The sequence below is a fragment of the Aulonocara stuartgranti genome, assembly GCF_965226115.1.
Source record: "Aulonocara stuartgranti genome assembly, chromosome: 9".
NCBI classification, from domain to species: Eukaryota; Metazoa; Chordata; class Actinopteri; order Cichliformes; family Cichlidae; genus Aulonocara; species Aulonocara stuartgranti.
This window is the reverse complement of record NC_138960.1, coordinates 34,005,001-34,024,560: the sequence shown is the minus strand read 5'-3', so window position 1 is coordinate 34,024,560 and position 19,560 is coordinate 34,005,001. Positions and strand designations below refer to the sequence as shown.

Here is a 19,560-nt window from a genome sequence, read left to right as displayed (position 1 = left end):
CTCTTCCAGCTGTAATTCCTTGTTTTTCCCCTCTGCTGTCGTCCTCTCTCTCTCCTCTGCTACTCTCTATATCTCTCGGCCCATCTCCCCACTCCCGCCAGCTCAGTTGTATGTAATTTATTTCCAGTACACAAACAGCTCACTGTAAATAGAAGCTGTTAAGCCGCTCCGGCACTCCAGTTTTAATAGACCCTTGGTTTGGTTATGTAATGATTAAATAGCTGACCGAGCCTTTAATGGTGTTATAAATCACTGAATGTGGTTTTTTACTGTCTTGTAAAAGATTGGAATCAGCTGGTCGTCATGCCCATGGTCAACAGCTAAGGTCAAAGGTCACCAAAGTGGCAGTCATTGGCAGTTGACCTTTAGATCCTTTTGCTCCGACTGGATGGGAAAGTTTTAAATAATTTAAGAGTGTTATTAAGACGGCATTGTTCTCGCCAAATAAAAGCTCCTGTGATTTATTGTTTGCTTGTGTTTTCTAAGCTCGGTACTTCAGGTACGCAACGGCTGCAGCCTGGATACCATCACGAAGCTTCATAATAATCTGCTGTAAAGCATTCTGGCTCCTTTTATAACACCTCTCGACCTCCCAACGACTCTAATGTCAAAATTGCTCTTGTTTAAAAGCTTCATAATTCAAATGGTCCAAAACATTTCAAGAATGCAGCGAATCCCTGCAGCATCACTGCAGCCTTTTACACGCTCGTCCTAAACAACTCTAAATGAGCTTTACATGTTTCACTGCGGTTAAAATGTAACCGTGTAGATTTGCATAGATCAGCTGCGTACAGGGACACTGCTGCTTTAAAAACAAATTCACATTAGGATGGTGGCAGAGACACAAACACATCCGAGGATTGACACAAAAGCTGAAACTGTCACTGTTGCTTTGGTTTAGGCATAAAAACTCCGTGTCCACGCTGTGATTTGGGCTAAAACAAAGAATCCAAGAAGCCTGACATGTCTGATTTCTCCGAGCTAAAGACCAACACTGTTGTTGGAAAACTATTGAGTGAGCCGCAGCGCGCTTCTTTATTTAGATCATTTAGAAACAGCTCCACCGTCAGGACGCCTGCGAGGCAAACGCTGGAGTCGGACTTTAGGTTAAAGCTCCAGCTCCGTGTTTTCACTCTGTGACTTTACTACAGCAGCTTTGCACAGTTCACACTGATCTCATACTGGGCTTCGATGCAGCCCCTCAGTTCTTCCCACAAAGAGGGTTTGAACTGCAGGTGGGCGGAGCTTCTGTGCCTGAGACGACCATATTAAGGATGTCCTGTCTTTGTGACATCATATAGAGCAGAAAGCAGAAAAAAGATCGCTTGCTGATTGCTTTTCAGTGCACTGATGTCATTTTTTGAAGCTTTGGCCATGTTTGGTCTGAACATCCACCAGTGAAGCAGGAGACAAATAAGCAACATAAGGAAAAGCACGAGTGGACTGAAGCTGGTTGGCTCTTACAGGCATGAATGTAGAAACAGCTGAGCATGTGTGTGACTTTCCTCTGTTTGTGCCAGCTGTACCCTGTCCTCACAGCTGTTTGAGTGTGTGTGCGCGTGTGTGTGCGCGCCCTTAAATGTCAGCTAGTAAAACTCACTGTGACCCCGACTGCTACCACAGTCTCAAGCTGGTGACCTCTGACCCCGGTATAGTTCAGGATCCCCGCCAGCAGATGTCCAGGTGCTGTCTGCAGAGACAGGTGGTGGGAAATGGACGCGGCGGCCTGGCTTTGATTTCTCCTGTCTGTTATGAAATGGCCGACATCAAAACCTCCCGGATTGGATGTCGATGAGCTCTCGAGCTGCAGCTCTGCAGAGTTACTTCAGAGAAACACAGAAAGGCATCCTCACCCACAGGACCAGCACCGGACATACGGTTTCATCTAAAGAAGCAAAGATCGGTTTTAACTCCTACGTTTTCAAACTTCTGCTGTTGATGTAAAGACACAGGAACCCAGGCGATCATGTGACATGATCCCCACATTAAATCAGTGTATATTAGCTTCGTTTGGGTCCTGGGACTGCCATGCATTGAAAGAAGGGGAATTATGTTCTAGTTTGCTGTCAGTGACTGGTGGAAATGTCATTTTAATAAAGCTCCAGAAGCTTCTACAGCAGCTGCATGAGCAGCACGAAACATGCAGTGATTCTTCAAAGCTTTCTCTGTAAAAAAGGGTTTTTCCTTCTCACCTTCGTTAAGGCTTGTCTGTATTTTCAGTTGTGTTTACCTCACAATATAAAGCACCTTGAGGCAGCTGTTGCTGTGATCTGGTGTTGTACAAATAAAACTGAAGTGAATTGATTAAATTCAATGCATTGAACATGGTCTGCCTTCTCTGTGAAGCATAAACCGTCCTGCCGTATGTCCACGTTCACCCCGACCGGCCAACGCGCCGTGTGTTTCCTGACCTGCTCGCTCAGCTGTTTTCTGCATGTGTGATGTCATTATTTTGTGCTGCAGAAGATGTTTCTCCACTTGGAGCTGCTCATCTGCCTAAATGTAAGAGTCTGCACTTCTGCCTGCATCCATCTCTGCTGCCTTCTCGCTTGTTTCCCTCTCTCCGTCTCTCTCTCAGCCTTGTGTAAATATAAAATCTATCTTATGTCTGCATTTGTTGGATTGAAACAAACAAAAGGGCAGACTGCAGGGAACAAACAATGTTGTGTTGGTCCTCGTTAGTAGTGGACATGCCATTCCTCCTGCCTAGTGAAGACGAACAATGCGACACGCTTGGCTTTGCTGATGAATGAATGAAATGTCTTTCACTCTGGCAGCTACCTGCTGAACAAACAACTAAACACTCCATTGTTGTGGATTTTCAATTTATTGTCTATTCAGAGGGTTTCAGACGCATAGACTGTATATAAAAGATGGATTACGCCTCTGTGACATCACCATCGGTTTCAGATTTCTGCCTTTTGAAGCTTTTGTGTTTGGGCTGCCATCTTGTTGAGTTTAAGATAAGAATTCAGTCGTTTGCTTATTTTGGGCTGCAAAATATTTAATTTTGGCCCATAAACTGTTGAACCCCCAAGTGTTTTCCCTGTCACCATCTTGGTATCTAGAAACCACCAGCAGTGCCGGACCGAGGCAGCAGATGATGAGCAAACCCTGGGTTATCCTAATTCTGATTCTAATAAGGAGCATAAGTTGGAGAACTATTATCACATACCTGAAACAGTTAAATGACTGATTCAGAACGGCTGTGAACACAGGAAGCTCGGCGAGGAGACCGGACACAGAAGTCTGAAGAATCCAGTCGCACAAATGCAGCTTAGAGGAAACTCAAACATTATTTTAAATCACGCACTTTGTTCAAAGACACTTTCAAAAGCTGTTTTCCTTTTGTTTGCAAACAATATTTAACTGACAAGAAAATAACTTTTTATTAATATTTAATTATTATTAGAGTACGCTCCACGTCATTATGAAAATTCATAATAAACATTCTTGAAATGCTTTCTTTATTTTACTCGACAGCCAGTTGTTGATCGGATAAAATACTTCAAAATATTTTGCACTGAATTGTAGTGCATGGCAAACTTTATGATATTCTGGACCTTTGTTTGAGGACGTTTCTCTAACTGGGCCTCCTTAAGTTTAATTGAGTATCCCAGGACTACAGGATTTTAAAAAAGGAAAAACTCCAACGCTGTCAGGAAAGCTAAAAGCTCAAAATCAGAACATAACGCTAACAAATATGAAGAGCTCATACAGAAACACGAAATAATCCAGAACACAGAGAGCAGACTACAACAAAATACAGAAGGACAAATAAGAAGAGAACCATCACAGGAAGCCTTTCTGCAGCCAGAGGAATCGCCCCCTGTTGGCCACTAGGAGAATGCAGCTTTAAGTTATTTCCACGTCAGCTTCACTTTTTGTTGTCATTAAATTAATAAAGTGGACAAAAACAAAAGACAAAGCTGCTATCGATGGTCTTTGATCACTTGTCTTCTTTAACCCTTTAGAGCCGGTCGGAGCGGGCACGCTCTGTTTTGTGTAACTATTTTTAAATCCCGTAGCACTGCAATCACGTGAGCTAGCGCAATAATTTTTTTGCATATGAAACCGGAGGAGTTGTACTTACATCTTATGCCATCAGCTTGTCCTCGGTCACGGTTTCCTTCCACATATAGCTTTGCAAAAACTGCATAAAAAGCACTTGCAGCAACAAAAACATAATATTCCAGAAACACGCTTTGCCGATCCGATCAGCTGTTCATAACACTTCCTACGTTGGAATAGACGTCAGCGCGAACTATTGCATGTCCACCATGACCTGCCCTAAACCGGAAGTGACATCATTTTCACAGAAATGTCGTTTTTTACCATCAGGGCCTTATGAGCCTATACTGGTCTTTTTAAAAGTTATCTTTGACTTTATGACTTTCTGTGTCGTTTCTGGGATGCTGAGGACTCATATTGCACTGCTGGAAATTGTTTATTTTGATGCATATGCTGCTTTTTTGCAAATTTGCACTATAATATTTATTTTTCGTTTTTCCTGCAGTGTATAAAAATTGGTGCATTTCAAAAATAAAACTATGAAGACACTCAAAATAAATTTCCTGTGGTGGGAAACTATTTTGTGCAACTTTTTTGTATTTACAGTTTTCAGGGATAAGCCTCTTAAATTTCTCTAACTAGAAATATATGTTTAAAAAAAACGAAAACGATTTTCAATTTTTTTGTAGTTTATTGCACTTTTTTGCAATTTATGTAATTACTATGCACTTGATGCAGACATATTATTAACATTTAGGCTCCAATGGTTGTATTGATGTATATCAACTTGAAATGCTCCCAGAAATGGCTCCACAGCATGTAAAAATATAATATAAGCTCTGGCGGACTTGGTTCTATGGTAGGTCTTAAAGGGTTAAAAGAACATCATCAGAATCTTTCAAATCAGCAGATGTCAGTGATGAATTACAGAAAGCTTTTTCTACTGAGTGAAGACGTGTTAAATAAACCTGCTGATGCACTCAAAGCACAGACGCTTTTCATTAATTGTAATTTTTGTTTTTTATGTACTTGTTCTCTTACTTGGATTACAGTAATCCGATTACACGTGACTCTAATGTTCGTGAATGTGCTGCCTGCTGCTCCTCTCTGGCTCCACAATAGAAACAGCTTATGACTAGAAATACATTTAAACCGCTCATTATAGACGTCAACCGTCAGGAGGTTTTGGCCCAAGGCTGCTGCGTGTGTGTTATATTATATTATCCACTTTATGTGTGCGTCTCTTCACGTGTGTGTGTGTGTGTGTGTGTGTGTGTGTGTCAGAGATTAGCCGTGTATTCACGTCTGTTTAGTTTCACCTTTGCATGCGTGTGTGTGTGTCCAAGGCTGGCATTCGTCACAGTGGCTGCTTTCTGTTCCCAGACTCTGAATGTATTCATGAGTTAGCTGTTGACACAGGTAGTTAGCTCACCTGTCCACACACTCACACACACTCACACACACACACTCACACACACACACTCACACCCCTGCTGTGTCTTTTGTCCTGACAGTCAACAAAACTTGCCAAATTTCCTTCCTCAGGCCTCAACAGAAAACCTGTTTCCTATCCCTTCATCTCTCTCGTCCCTTTGTAGAGTTAAACTCCCATGATGCTTAGCAAACAGGGACCTTTGAAGTCCGCTGGGATGAGGGGGGACGTGAGAGGTGGGGGTGGGGGGGGATTTCCTAATGTCTAGTTTTGCCCAGATCGAACAGACGGCAGTTTTCCTAGCGGTGGGAGGGAAGGTTTGGAAGGTGGCGTCTCTCTGTTTTCTCAGCCAGGATTCCTGTCAGTTACGTAACATTAAATCTGACTCATTCAGCCTCGACTGTAGCAAAGTGACAATCGCACAAACAAAAAACGCGCAAATACATACAAACAGCTTGAACAGCGCTCATAGTAAAACAAATTCAGATGCGAGCAGGAAGCCTTACTTTACTGGAGATGTGATTTCTTATTGTCAACAGATGAAAATGTCAAGTGTGTGTGTGTGTGTGTGTGTGTGCGTGTGTGTGTGTGTGTGTGTGTGTGTGTGTGTATGTGTGTGTGTGTGTGTGTGTGTGTGTGTGTGTGTGTGTGTGTGTGTGTGTGTGTGTGTGTGTATGTGTGTGTGTTAGAGCTCCATTGTTGCCCAGGGACTATTAAAAACACACTCTGAAATGTGTTCCTTTATTACAGAGAAATGACAACACCGGTTGGAGCTAAAGTGGAGTTATTTAAAAGCCTTAAAGGCAGGGAGGAGGTTTGGGTGGATGGATAGGTGGACATAACAACAGAGAATGAGAATAAGAGGCTGCTGATAGTCAGCACTGGTTTCAAGGACTTTGATTAAAAGTTTGGTGACTTGCGTAAATCATTTACACACTAGAATTTTTCTTTTTTATGAGGTTAAATCTGTTACAGTGTATTTGTTGTGTTATGTTGTGGTTATGGTTGTTGCGTTGGTCACTGTTAGCATTAACTGTGATATCAGCACACCCCTGTAAGTATTTATAGTTAATGATAGATCTGATCCAGCTTCAGGGCTGGAATATGATTAGAAAAGCGATTGATTTTGGCGCATGCCTCAGTTCACAAGCATGACAACACTGAGCCAGCGTGGAAGTACCGTTAACCTTCTTTAATGGCCAACAGGGGGCGACCTGTAGAAGACTCATCTTTCTTTTCCCGTTCCTTCAGTAGGGGAACTCCTACTGGATTGATGGGTTCAGTCACTAGTTTTGAGTCATAATTAATACAACATTAACTCAGTTTTGTTAATTAAAGTCAATCTAAGAGTCAGAAGGAAGAGTAACCAGGATTGTGTGTGGTTTCAAAATCTGTTCCTAACCTCAGTTGTCAAAGTGAAAACACTCAGCTTGACTCTTCATAACAGGTCTGTTCTAACCACTACAGCCATTTTTATACTGTTAATGAGAAAATATTAAATAGCAACTGAAAAACCTCACTTTTTGACCTATCAGTTGGCAGCATGTTCAGACTGATTAGCCTTTAGTGGTTTGGCTTAAACACTCTGAGTCAGAATGATTTTTGTTTTCATAAATACAAAATAGAAGAATAATTTAAAAACAGCTGACGTGTATTGATTGCTCACATTAGTGCTATGATTGGCACTAATGAATACTTTCACTCAGAGTTAAACTGACTGTTAGCATTAGATAACATTAGTTCAGGCAAGACGCAGAGTTAAGCTCAATCCTGTTAGCTGGTACCCTTCTGCATGCATTCAAGTGGTAGCTCCAGTATAGGGCAGGTTACATAATTGTCTTTAACCTTCCTACAGTAGTTGTTGCATCTGCAAGCTGCTTTCCAACCCACCCTCACCTAATCTGTGCAGGCGTTTTCTATTCTTCTTTATTTATTTATTCATTTTAATCGTGAGTAGGTGATATTAACCAGTCTCAGGTCGATGTGGTGAAGGTGATGAGTCCATGACTGGTTGTTTGTTTTTGTTTTATTCAGCCGAAAGACGACATCAGCCTATCAGAGGGCAGCACGGTGGACCTGAGGAAGCCTGGAGAGGAAGAGGATGAGTACTCAGAGATGGCTGAAGAGGCGATGGACCCTGACAACTGTTTCCCAGATAGTAAGCACACACACAGACACACACACAATTAAAGACAAGCGCCCTAATTTAAAGGATGATTTTGATTGGCTGCTGCTGTGCATTTGAGCATGTGTTGTGTCCCTGAGATGGACTGGCAGCATGTCCATGGATGCCTCCCTGTTGGAAAAGTAATACTGCAAAGAATAACTTCCTTAATCTCCCCATCCACAGATTTTTTTTGTCCTTGTCAGCCTTTATTCATTATCTTTAAACTTCAACAACTCCGATGTCAAAAACGACTAAATCTGCTGAAAGAATTATTGTATTTAATTAACCCTCTGGGGTCTAAATCTTCATAGGTGATGACGCCATCCCGGTCACTGTTAACCCCAGTCATTATGTTCCTTATAGATGTTCAGCATCTATAAGAGTGGGAGTGTTTTTTATCCCTCTGTTGCTTTTGAGGGGTTCTTCTGTTTAGCTCCATCTCATCAAATCACCGCACATTCCAGTAAGCAACCTGTGTGTGCGATAACCACACCGAGACCATGTCTTTGGACAGAATGCCTATATTGTGCTGTGAATGTGGTGGTATCGATACAAGTACCAGTAGTGTTAAAGCTCAATGTCAAACCTGAGAAATCAACAGTTAATCAATAGTTAACCAAATAAAGCAATCAAATGTATCTTTATTTTAATGGAATAGTTCGAAAGCTACATCGTTTGTTACATTTTTACCAGAGTAATTTGTAACTTGTTACAACATTCCCAAAACCACATCCTTACTGCAGCTCCACCATGATGCACATTCACAAGATTGTTTTCCATCGTCTTAGTTTCTAAAACAGTGTACTTTACCGTTTCACTTCATTAAGCGGATTTCTTCAGTTCCTTCTTTTTCCATGTTTTAATCCAGCTTTCATATCAAGTTGTAATTCTACCACCATACTGGTCTTCACCAGTACAATCATTACATTTCTGTATCTCAGGATCTGTTGAAGCTGTGGAGCTGTATCCTTTCAGACTCTCGTGGTTTCACTCACCATGAGAGCCCGCCCACACCTCCCACTTGCCCCAAAACTTTCAGCAAGAGATTTATGATCCTGTTCTGACTAACCCAGGTGAAAAGCAAACACCTTGTTTCCTTCCTGACTCAGCCGGTTTCCTCCTGGAGCGCAGAGATTTGTCTTAGACCCCGTTCGGCGCAGGCTAGTGTGGCAATGATGCAGAGGCACAGGGGAGCAAGAGAGACTGGGGGAACACTGGAGTTTTATTGGGCTAACATCAGCCAATGAAGGGCAAGCTCATGGAGAGCGGAGGTGAAATATGATGTATTATGTTCTAACGGTAGCTGCAGAACTTCAGGCACATTTATTTCTGTCTGTATGCAGATGACACACAGCTGTTCATTTGCATATTGCCAGATTTCATTTTCTTCACATGCACTTTACACAACGTTGTACCGAGATAAGAAAGATAAGGCGGAGCAGGTCATTATCAGAGCAAAAGAAGAGAGTAGCTGTGATTTATAGGAGCTACAGCGGGACAGATGGTCATCAGTCAAATAACCTGAGGTCAAACATCATCCTTGCCTTTGCTGCTCTCTGAAACAACGCTGCAAACCAATGCACAAAGACGTGCAGTGCCTGACTTTCAAAATAAATGTCCTGGGGTAGTTATAGGAATTGAATACATATTTTCAAAGTAAAAGCTGAGATAATTTAAGCTTTGATGTGGAAAAGCCTCCAAGCTTTTTGCTTTTTGTGATACAGCTACATAGTCCAGTTCTTTTGTTTTGCTGTACACTAAAAGTTTAATGAGTCAGATTATGAGAGTGACACTATTGATGCAGCATTTAAAATGCATTCCACAGATTGTACTGCCATCGGCCTGTACACATAGGATCTGTGGGGGTGTCCTGTGGGGCACTTCAGCATTAGAATTGGATCCTCTGAGATAAGATCTGTTTTATTGATCCCAATAGGGAAACTCATTCCCTGCATTTAATCCATCCTGAGATTTCAGAACTGCAAAGCCTGGGGACCATCTGCAGCTGTAAGCCAGTACTGTAGTCAAGAGCACCGTCACAGGTGAATGAGGCAAGTTTTTGATGGGAGGAGAGACCAGAGCTCCCCAAGGAAACCCATGCAAGCACACATAGAAGGTGCGAACTTTTCACAATAAGTCCCAGGATCCAACCACTGAGAAGCAACAGTGGCAACCACGTGCTTCAGGGCTTACGTAACCGAACGGCCTCCACGGCACAACCAGTTCCAGAAAGTCTCGTGGATTCTTGATTAGATTGGGGTTTTGAAAGTATGGGGGGCAGCTCGTTGGCTATGATTAATGTCATGTTCCATGAGTCGTTTAGCTGTTGTTGTAAAGTTTGGGTGGCTGCATCCACATGAAAACCACGATACACAGTTCACTTTAAATTGAATCTGCATGGATCTTTTTTGTGGTTTCAAGTTCCAGTGAAAGCATCTTTTGTATTATGCAGATATGAATGCAACTTAATTTGATTAGAGACGTGTTTAGCTATTTTTCTTTGTTGTGGTAGTACTTATACATTCAATTAAGTGCACTCCCATCTGGTTTAGTTCACGTATTTCCCAAAATGATGGTAGAATCTGGACATGTTCATCTATTGCTGCCCTTTTGGTCACGAGCTTGGTTTAAAGTACAAAGCCTCTGACTTGCTGGGAGTGGAGATGCATCCCTGCAGTCACATAATGGTTCCACTAACCACAAGCCCATCCCGCCACCCACTTGCCCCAATACTTTCACAACGAGATTTATGATCCTGTACGGACTAACCCAGGTGAAAAGCAAACACCTTGTTTCCCTCCTGACTCAGCCGGTTTCCTCCTGGAACACACAGATTTGTCTTAGACACAGTTCAGCAAAGCCAGCATGCCACAAAAGAGACACATGAGCTGTCGGGGGGATGGTTTGCACATGTTGGTAAAATGACTCAAAATGCATCGATAACTAATTTAATTTTGTCAAGCTTTTCAGTTAAACCTTTATGTCTGTATTTGGCTTTGGGAGGTAATGTGAGGTTACAGTGGGAAGAGGCTCAGAAAGAATCAGGCCAGCCAGCTGGAAAACCCTCTCTGTGGAACACCTGCAGAGAATTCATTAGTGAGACTCCATCGTGTAACATGCAGTGTTTACAAGTGACAAACATCTTGAATGATTCAGAGCAATTAGACAAACTGTAGATTATAACAATGCAAGCCCCATGCTTACAAAAAAAGTATCTACTTTTGTGTCTATTTATCAGTTTGTTAATAGATAATTAAGAATACAAATAAATGCTACTTCATAAATTGGACTGGATTTTGCCAAGAGACTCTTTCCAAGACTATGTTTTCTGTCATGTGTGCCGTTACAGTGTTGGATGCTCTTGTTAAACATGGCCAGGATGGACATAGCCAAGGGGTCAGCATTTTGGCTGCCACAATTTTGACTTGCTACTACCAAAGCTCTGTGTCCAAAGTGTGAAGTTGCCAATACCTGCATTAGTGCTACGTAACAGACTGCTAAAATCCTTGAATTTAACTCACTGAAACTGAAGCACAGGCTTTTTGTACCATCTGCTAGTACAATTACTGCACAGACAAGCCCTTAACCTTGAGCCTGAATTGAATCTGTTATGAAAAACTGGCTGAAATTAGCCACAGAGGCCAAACCGTTCTTCATAGCAGGCTGTAAACATGTTTATGTCTGCTGTACTCTTGGACATTTTGACATGGAAGTCTGTGAGACTACAGTTACTTCCACACTGGCTTTATTCTTCACCCACATCGACTGCCATTTGATAACCTTTAATATGTCTAATATGGTCATTTCAGGCTGTGAAAGCAATACAGAAGCCACACTCACCAGCTCTTCAAACTTTCTATTTAAAGGAGAGCCAATAAGAGTGAAGCGGGCTTAAAGGAGTGTGTTTCAGGCACCATTTTTACCTCCCCCTCCCCTTCAGAGTGAACTGAGAGGCTGTACCAAGGTCTAGTGTACGGTAAACAAGGATTATTATGAACTATGACTTATGCAAAGCCACTCTGGTAGAGTTCAAAAAGCACAATGGTTAGCCTTTAAGATCAACAGAAACAGTTTGACTTTTACACTGTTGGTTACCGAATGAAACAGTGCAATGCACGAATGGCCCACATATTATGATTCCCCACAGGAAGGAAATAGGTTTTACAGCTTAAATACTACCCAGTAAAGACACCCTGCATGCCAGAAGCACTGGACATGAGACTGTACTGCCACACAATTGAGCACTAACCATATAGCACATGGACATGAAAGCCTTCCCAGAGCGTTCTCACTCCCGAGGCGTAACATGTCGACGTTTTGTCACGTCCCGCGGCGTTCCTGAGGAACGCGAAAGGAGACCTTCGGCGTTCTTATGGTACGCGGCGGGTTATGGCTGGAATCCAGTGAATGACACTCCCGCGGTAATAGACGTTCCAGCCCTGTATTCCAGCCCTAAACCTAACCTTATCCCTAGCCCTAACCATAACCTTATTCCTGACCTTAACCAGGTCTTTAATGATGTTAAATAGCGTGTTTCTAAGTGATTTGAAGAAAAAGAGCGAACATGTATAGATTCAGTCCAGACGGTTCTCATATGTCCTCTTTTTTCCGAGGTCGTCATTTAGGAACGTGGTGGGTAGCCGAAAGCGTAATATGGTGACGATTTGTCACCTAGCGTAAAATGTTACGCTTTGGGAGTGAGAACGGGTTGGCCTTCCATACATAATAAACATAATTCACTGTGACACAATAGAAGAAAGGCTCTTGATATTGCTAATTCTGACCCTGGTGTCGCTCGGTACTGGATCATATTTTGCAGAGGCTCACTCTCCATCACTTTCCAGTGTTAAACCAAAGCGGGGCCCGTTCCCAGCGAGCGGTGCTTTGTATGAAAGCGGCTGCCAAACAGCAGATGTTGTATTAGCTTTGATTCATTTAGAAGATTGATGCGTCCATCGCGAATGTCCCAACACGCCACCCGCTTCTTCCTGATTCAGCAGAGTCCTTCACAGCAGGCAGACGTTTGTCACCGGCTGGACTCGGATCAGCCGCTGGAGCAGCGACAGCAGAGAGATGAACACGAACGAAAGTCCTTCTTTATGCTGCAGTCCTGTCACCTGTGTGTCTGTGTTAAATACTGATGAAAAAGGGAAAGAGGAAAATCAAAGAAGGAGAACATGAAACCAATAAGAAGAAGAAACTGAACAGAGAGGAGATGAAGGGAAGAGTGGCTGAAAAACAGAAAGGGAGGAGAAAAAATTCTGTGAGAGAACAAGCCTCTTACTGTCGACCCATCTGAGGTTAGCTTTTGTTTAGGTCTAATGCTACAGAGCTCCACACAGACAAAACTGTATTAAAAGGGCTGGAAACTAACTCTAAGTTGGTTGAGTTTGAGACCACGTGTTACTCTGAGTGACCTGGCGGGCCATGCGTTGCCACTGACTCTCCTCTCCAATCGGTTTTAACAAGAAGAGTCATCGAGATATTTTCACCTCCCTGACCCTCGATGGGTCGCCGGCAAGCGGGTGCATGATAAGAAGCTATAGACGAGAGGAGATTAAAAACAAATGAATAAGATGTGAAAAGAGACAAAAGGAAGTGAGAGAAAGTGCAAAACAAAGCGGACCTTGACGGTATGAACCTCACTCTCCGTACCTCTTGGAAAAAAATGTTGTTCTGGCTGATACAGAAGATGTGATGATGAAGATCGGAAGGGTGAAGATGAGGATAAAATGTGCGAGAGAAAAAGAAGAAAGAGCTGCTAATTAGAATGAAAAAAAAAGCTCAAGAGAACAAGTGAGACGAAAGGAAAACAGAAGAGAGAGGAACAGGAAGCGAGGACAGAAAGGCCCAGAAGGAAAGATGATGATGATGATGGTGGTGTTTGACCTGTTGACCTTTTGACCTTACTGACATCAACAGATTTTTGGATAGAGAAACAGATTTCGACCTCCGGCGTGCTGCCGCTGTTGCCGCCTGGCTTCCCTCCTGACTCAGCTCACAGTCCCTTTACACACTGGACCAGTACCACCAGTATGCTGACACAGCTATGTGCTGCTGTGTGTGTGTGTGTGTGTGTGTGTGTGTGTGTGTGTGTGTGTGAGGGGAGCAGTGGTTCCGGCGACTCGGCCAGCTGCTGCAGAAGTAGGCCAGGAAAATGACTAACAGCAGCAGGCAGGCACCAGCTGTGTGTGTATATGAATACGAGGAGGAAGCAGTTTACTTTGCTGTGTGTGTGTGTGTGTGTGTGTGTGTGTGTGTGTGTGTGTGTGTGTGTGTGTGTGTGTGTGTGTGTGTGTGTGTGTGTGTGTGTGGCCATCTGGATGTTCAGGACAAAGGCAGAGTCTCGGGAGTGTTTTAACATCTCCACGCTGCCCCACGTTTAAACCCACGGTCAGGCGGTCCCCACTCGTAACAGCTTTATATGGATTTATTGTAAACAGATCTCCATCCTGATCTTCTCACAACTCATCACACATGGTCAGGGTGTGATTACGCTATTGTAATCACATTACGTTTTTCAGTTACCATTATGTCGTTACTTGCGTTACAGAGGCTGGGCAGATAGAAATGGGAGAGACACATCAAACAAACGTGCTTTTCTTTCTGTGCTGCAGTCAGCTCGTTTCAGTTTGCATGCTGGCAGGAGGGAAATGCTGGAGCGTTACGCCGATACAGCTTTTGAGGAGCTTATTTATCTTCATTACTTTTATTTTTGTTGCACAAAAGGACGAGAGCGTGATGGTAAAGTGGAAACTGTCCAGGACAGAAACCGCCGCATCGTGCCGCTAACACAACTTCAGCTCTTTGCGAGCATCTGCACACGGACGAGCTAATGCTAAGCTAGCAGAGCGATCTTACACCTGAAACAAAGGTAACAAAGGTAACAGTGATGGGCAGTCGGGCCCAAAGGTTTGTAACCTGTTCGTGTTTTTATAGTAGAATCACCATGGTGATTGATTGATTGATTGATTGATTGAATCTTTATTTTGAACATGTTGAAAAAGTATAAAAAAAATAGAATTAAAAGAGACAAATGAACAAAGCAAACAAAAGGAAAACGAGCAACCACAAAGTGATGGCTTTGAAGTGTCTTTGTGCTGGTTTTGTTGTTTCCTTTGTGCTTTGTGTTCATACAAAAAAACTAATAGAAAGATTGTATGTGGGTCGTCATTAGGACAAAGTTTTGTGTTGGTGTGTGGGTCTGTAGCTTAAGTGTCATATTGTTAAGTTATATTAGAGCACTAACTAACTAACTTTCAGGCCACTTTAGTGATGATCGGGACTGGAGTGTTAATGCCACAAGTAGCGTAACAAATTACTTTCTTTAGGAACTCAGTGTTTAACGTACTGCATTACTTTAAAAAACAGGAAGAAGTCATGTGAAATATTACCTGATGGACTTGATGTGTTCTGTAGTTTTACTATTAATCCTGGGTTTGAATGTACACATGACAACAGTGAGTAAAGAGTAAAAAGACATATGAGGAAAGATAAATAAGAAGAAGGAAGGTTCAGCCTCTTTGAGAACATTAAAATCGCACAGATTCAAACTTTTCTTGCTAACATGCAAATGCTGGAGCAGTGTTTTTAATCCTCACAGCGCTGCAGTGTCAGCTTTGAAGAATTGTTTCTGTGCGTCTTCATGTCTTTGTATATATTTATATACATGTGGTATATGTGTGTGTTCCTCCATGCTGTGATTACAAAGCACAAAAAGCAGCGTGCCTCCCTGCTGCTCCCTCTAGCTGTCAGGAAGACAGAGTGTGTGTGTCGGCCTGAATGGCGACGCTCCCCTGCCGCTAATTATTCATCAGGCGGGAAGAAAGGTCGGTCGAACGGGGAAAGCTCAGCGAGTAGCGCTAACGAGCCGGAGAACGGCAGCATAAAGAACCTCCTCAGATGAATGAAGGTCATCGGTTCGCTTTCACATTTCCTGCTTTTACCTGATCAAACCAAACAAAGGCCTCTTTATTTCTGCTTTAAAGGGGAAATAATTACCCGAGCATTCAGTGAGGGGAAGACAGCTCCAAAAGATGTACTTGACCCTGTGAGACCTGAGCTCTGAAGCAACACTCACACTTTCTGAGAGGAAGTTCACATGTGTGCAGTTGCAAGTGGGATGAAAGGGTCAGTGTTTATCTGCGGGAGCTGATAAAGGTCGCGTGTTCGCTTTTTTAAAGCACACACTGAAAACAGAATCTCCTCCTTCTGCTCAAGTGTGAATCGACTTACATGATCACCTGACATACATTACATGAGATATATTAAAGATGACTTACATCCTCGAAACAGCTTTGAAAAGGTTAAAGTTGAACATATCACAACAATCTGCCTGAGCGAAACAAACCCAGCAAACTCAAAGTAATCCTATACTTAATGCACTTCATAATAAACATTGTGCGGTCCTGCTTTACAATTTAATGCAATAATGCAAGAAAAGAGGAAAATTTGAGGCCAATTCAGCTCCCAGACTCTTGTAGTACTGTATGACACTGTGCTGTGTGAGTAGTTGCATTGTGCAGTTTAGCATCGTCTTGCTGACATATGCAAGCCCTCACTGAAGGATCTGAGAGGATCTGTTGCCTTTCCAGATGTGCAGCCTGCTAATTCCTTACACTCCCATCCAATCAGAGATTCGGGCTTTTGAACTGAGCGCTGATAACAAGTCGGATGGCCCCTCTCTTCTCTTTAGTTCAGAGGATGTGCCGTCCACCTTTTTGACAGCAGTGTTTCTGGATCGCGTTCCCATGTCCTTTCTTCTCTGCACAATGACGCGTTAACCTGCGTGTGTGGATGGGATGGTGAGCTGTGTTCCCAGACAGGGATTTCTGGAAGCATTCCTGACCCCATCACAGAATCAGGTTTTAAATGTTGTTCTGCCTTTTTGTTTAGTTCAGATTCTGATTTTTTTTATTGACATGAAATTAATATGATGTGATGGCCCATTTTAGCCCATATAGAGTGGTTGCTAGGTAACACAAAGATGTCATAATATCTGATATACATCAAATCCTTCAGGGTCCTGCCCGTTAGGTCACTCGGTTCCTGCTGCTGTGTAGTGTAGTCAGGATGGTGACTTTTAGCACGTTATATCTCTCTCCACCACATTTCTCTCAGTGCGTGTTCTTCATGAGATTGCTCAGTGGTTTTATTTTACTGCATTTACTACCAGTCTCCCTCTGGCTTTATGTTTTGCTTCCATCATTGTCATCAAATTAAAAGTAAAATGTGCAAAGTGAAGTCTTTTGGGGGCTCTTGGTGGAAAAAGAGACCCACATCAGAGCAGGTTTGGTTGCTTTCAGTCGTCTCCAGGTTGCTGCTGTAGTTTCAGTATTTTCCCCGGGCCCAGAGCCGACACACACGAACAGGCTCTGATGTCCTGGCACAAACATTCACTCACTCTTATCTCCACACACACACACACACACACACACACACACACACACACACACACACACACACAATGTACATATATGTGCTTTACAGGTGTGCACACAGCAGGTCATCATTTAACATGAATGCAGAAAATGTATCAGCTCCACTGAAGATATAAACACAGACATTCACTGATTCAAGTCGGACTCACTCTCTCCCGCTCACACACAAACACACAGACAGACACATCTGTACTAACAGTGAACGTTAGATTAGCTGCCTCATTAGTCCTCTAAATGCCAGCTCATTGGTTAATGTTTTGATGCCACGCGACACACGATTGAGACAGAATATGCGAGTGTGTTTCTGCCTCGGTGGGCAGCGTGTGATGCCTGCAGAGGCGGCAGCAGCAGCGTTTGCTGCTCCTCTAACTGAAAGGTCTCAGGTATGAGCCGACACAAGGTGGCTGCTGAAGGGCCCCTGAGCAAGGCGCGAACATGCCGCCGCCTCCTCTGTCACACTGTCGCATGGATCTTTTAGCGCTTTGTCTTGATCATTTAAACGCTTCCTCCTAATGTGAGCCGAGATGCTGAGGACAGCATGTACTGAACCTTTCACCCACCAGAGGTAAATCACTGTGGACATCTACTATTAAACAGACCCAAAACTGCAGTTCTTGTTTAAATATTTAGTCATTTTGATCACATTATTCATTTTTTGAACCACTTTCCTCCTCACATCTTCAAATTACAAGGGTTCAGTTTGAAATGTGAAACTTTCCTGCAGCCGACTGAAGCCTTTAGTTGATTTACGTCCATCAGCAGCTTTACTTAATCTGTATCAGAATCAGAATATATTATGAATCCCTGAGAAAGTTATGAGGTATTAAAGCACAAGCTGTACCTAATGAAGTGACCCCGTGAAGGTATATATAATTCATTGACAAAGGGGATAAGTACAGGATCTATTACAAGGAGAAACTAAAGAAAATAAAAGGTTATTAAGTGTATAATTATTGTAAATGCATGGTCATGGGCATCCTCCAGCACCTTCACAGCCTCTGCTCTTTATGTCTTTACTTAGTTGACTTTACTACTCGCCCGACTGTTTATTAACCTTTATTTTATTTTAAATGTGACATTAGTTTTATATATGAAGACGAACGTAGTATGCAGAGCGTAGGGAGCTGAGGCTGATGATGTCAGCTCACTCACTCGCCCATCAGACACCTTTTGGAAGAATATTCACATTTGAACTTTCTAGAATTTCTGCTGATATAGTATAGGTGTGTGTGTGTGTGTGTGTGTGTGTGTGTGTGTGTGTGTGTGTGTGTTGAGATTGTGACATTTATGTGGAGGCAACAAGGATCAAATGCAATCACCTGGCAGGAGATCATTCAGGAGCGTTTTCTCAGTAGCGTTCAATAACGGATCAATGGTGTGCACAGCAGAGATCGAGAGTAACGAAGGAGGCGTCAGGTTGACCAACAGGTGATGTAATGAGACATTCAGTAAGAGTTTATAGCAGCAAATGTGTTTATTAAGACTGCAGTCAGTACAAGCAGAGGGGGTTTCCTAATGCACACACGCGCACAGATAATAACTCTTGCCAAGTGGGCTGATTAAGTGTCGGATTACTGTTCACTTGTTTTCATTGGATTATCCGACTGACATATTGGAGAAAAGCCTATTAGTAGCCATGGAGACAGAAAGCCGGGGTAATCAGAGCTCTAATTACAGGCAGGCGAACGCGGCAATCAGCAGAGTGAAGAGCAGCTTGTGATTTTTTTCATTCTGTTTGTTATAGGAAACAACCATGAAACCAGGAGAAAATGTTTTCACTTACTGTACATAAAGTGACATGTGACTACATATTTATTACGGCTCATCTTGATGGCAGTACTGGGGTGCCTTAAAGTTGAAGGCATTAAGTCTTAACAACTAAAATGAAACAATGATAGAGTTGAGCTGCCTTTCTGTAAAAGCACAGTAAAAGTTTGGTGTTCATCAGGGCTCCACTCTTGGGCCACAGTTATTCCTCTTCCATATAAATGGCTTAAATCCAAATATATAGTTCTCTTTATATTTGCAGATTTTCCTTTTTGTTTAAGTCTAAATTTCAGTCATTGAAAAAGAATTCTGGTGCAGTTGAAACAAATAAAAAAAAATTTTTATCAGAAAAATTCACTGACAGTTCTTAAATCATCAACTGGTGTTAACTGAAAATCGGTTTACTTCATTTTTTTAAACTGTACCCAAAAGCTTGCATTGTTTCCTATAATAATACGTTTGAAGGAAACAGAACTACAGAATTTGCCTGAGAATCCCAGGGTTTGCAAACAAGCTGGCATCTTCCAAGCAAGCTACAGATGACTTCAGCAACTTGCTATCAGCCAAATAGAATGCAAGGAGGTTTTTGGTTGCACTTATAACCCTTCAAAGCCGGTCAGAGCGGGCACGCTCTGTTTTGCACAACTATTTTTTAAATCCCGGTAGCACTGCAACCACGTGAGCTAGCGCAATAATTTTTTTTGCATACGAAACCGGAGGAGTTGTACTTACATCTGATGCCA

The 19,560-nt window shown here is 42.6% G+C and overlaps 1 protein-coding gene across 2 annotated transcripts in view; it reads left to right on the top strand.

The window, feature by feature from the left end:
- The window catches only part of LOC309714133 (sodium channel protein type 3 subunit alpha-like), a 279,618-nt gene that overhangs the window by 219,374 nt on the left and 40,684 nt on the right, over positions 1-19,560 (top strand). For both annotated transcript variants that reach the window (XM_082546328.1, XM_082546327.1), the window contains exon 23: positions 7,478-7,601. In XM_082546328.1, the coding sequence (XP_082402454.1) occupies positions 7,478-7,601 (124 nt within the window). The remainder of the gene's footprint in view (positions 1-7,477; positions 7,602-19,560) is intronic.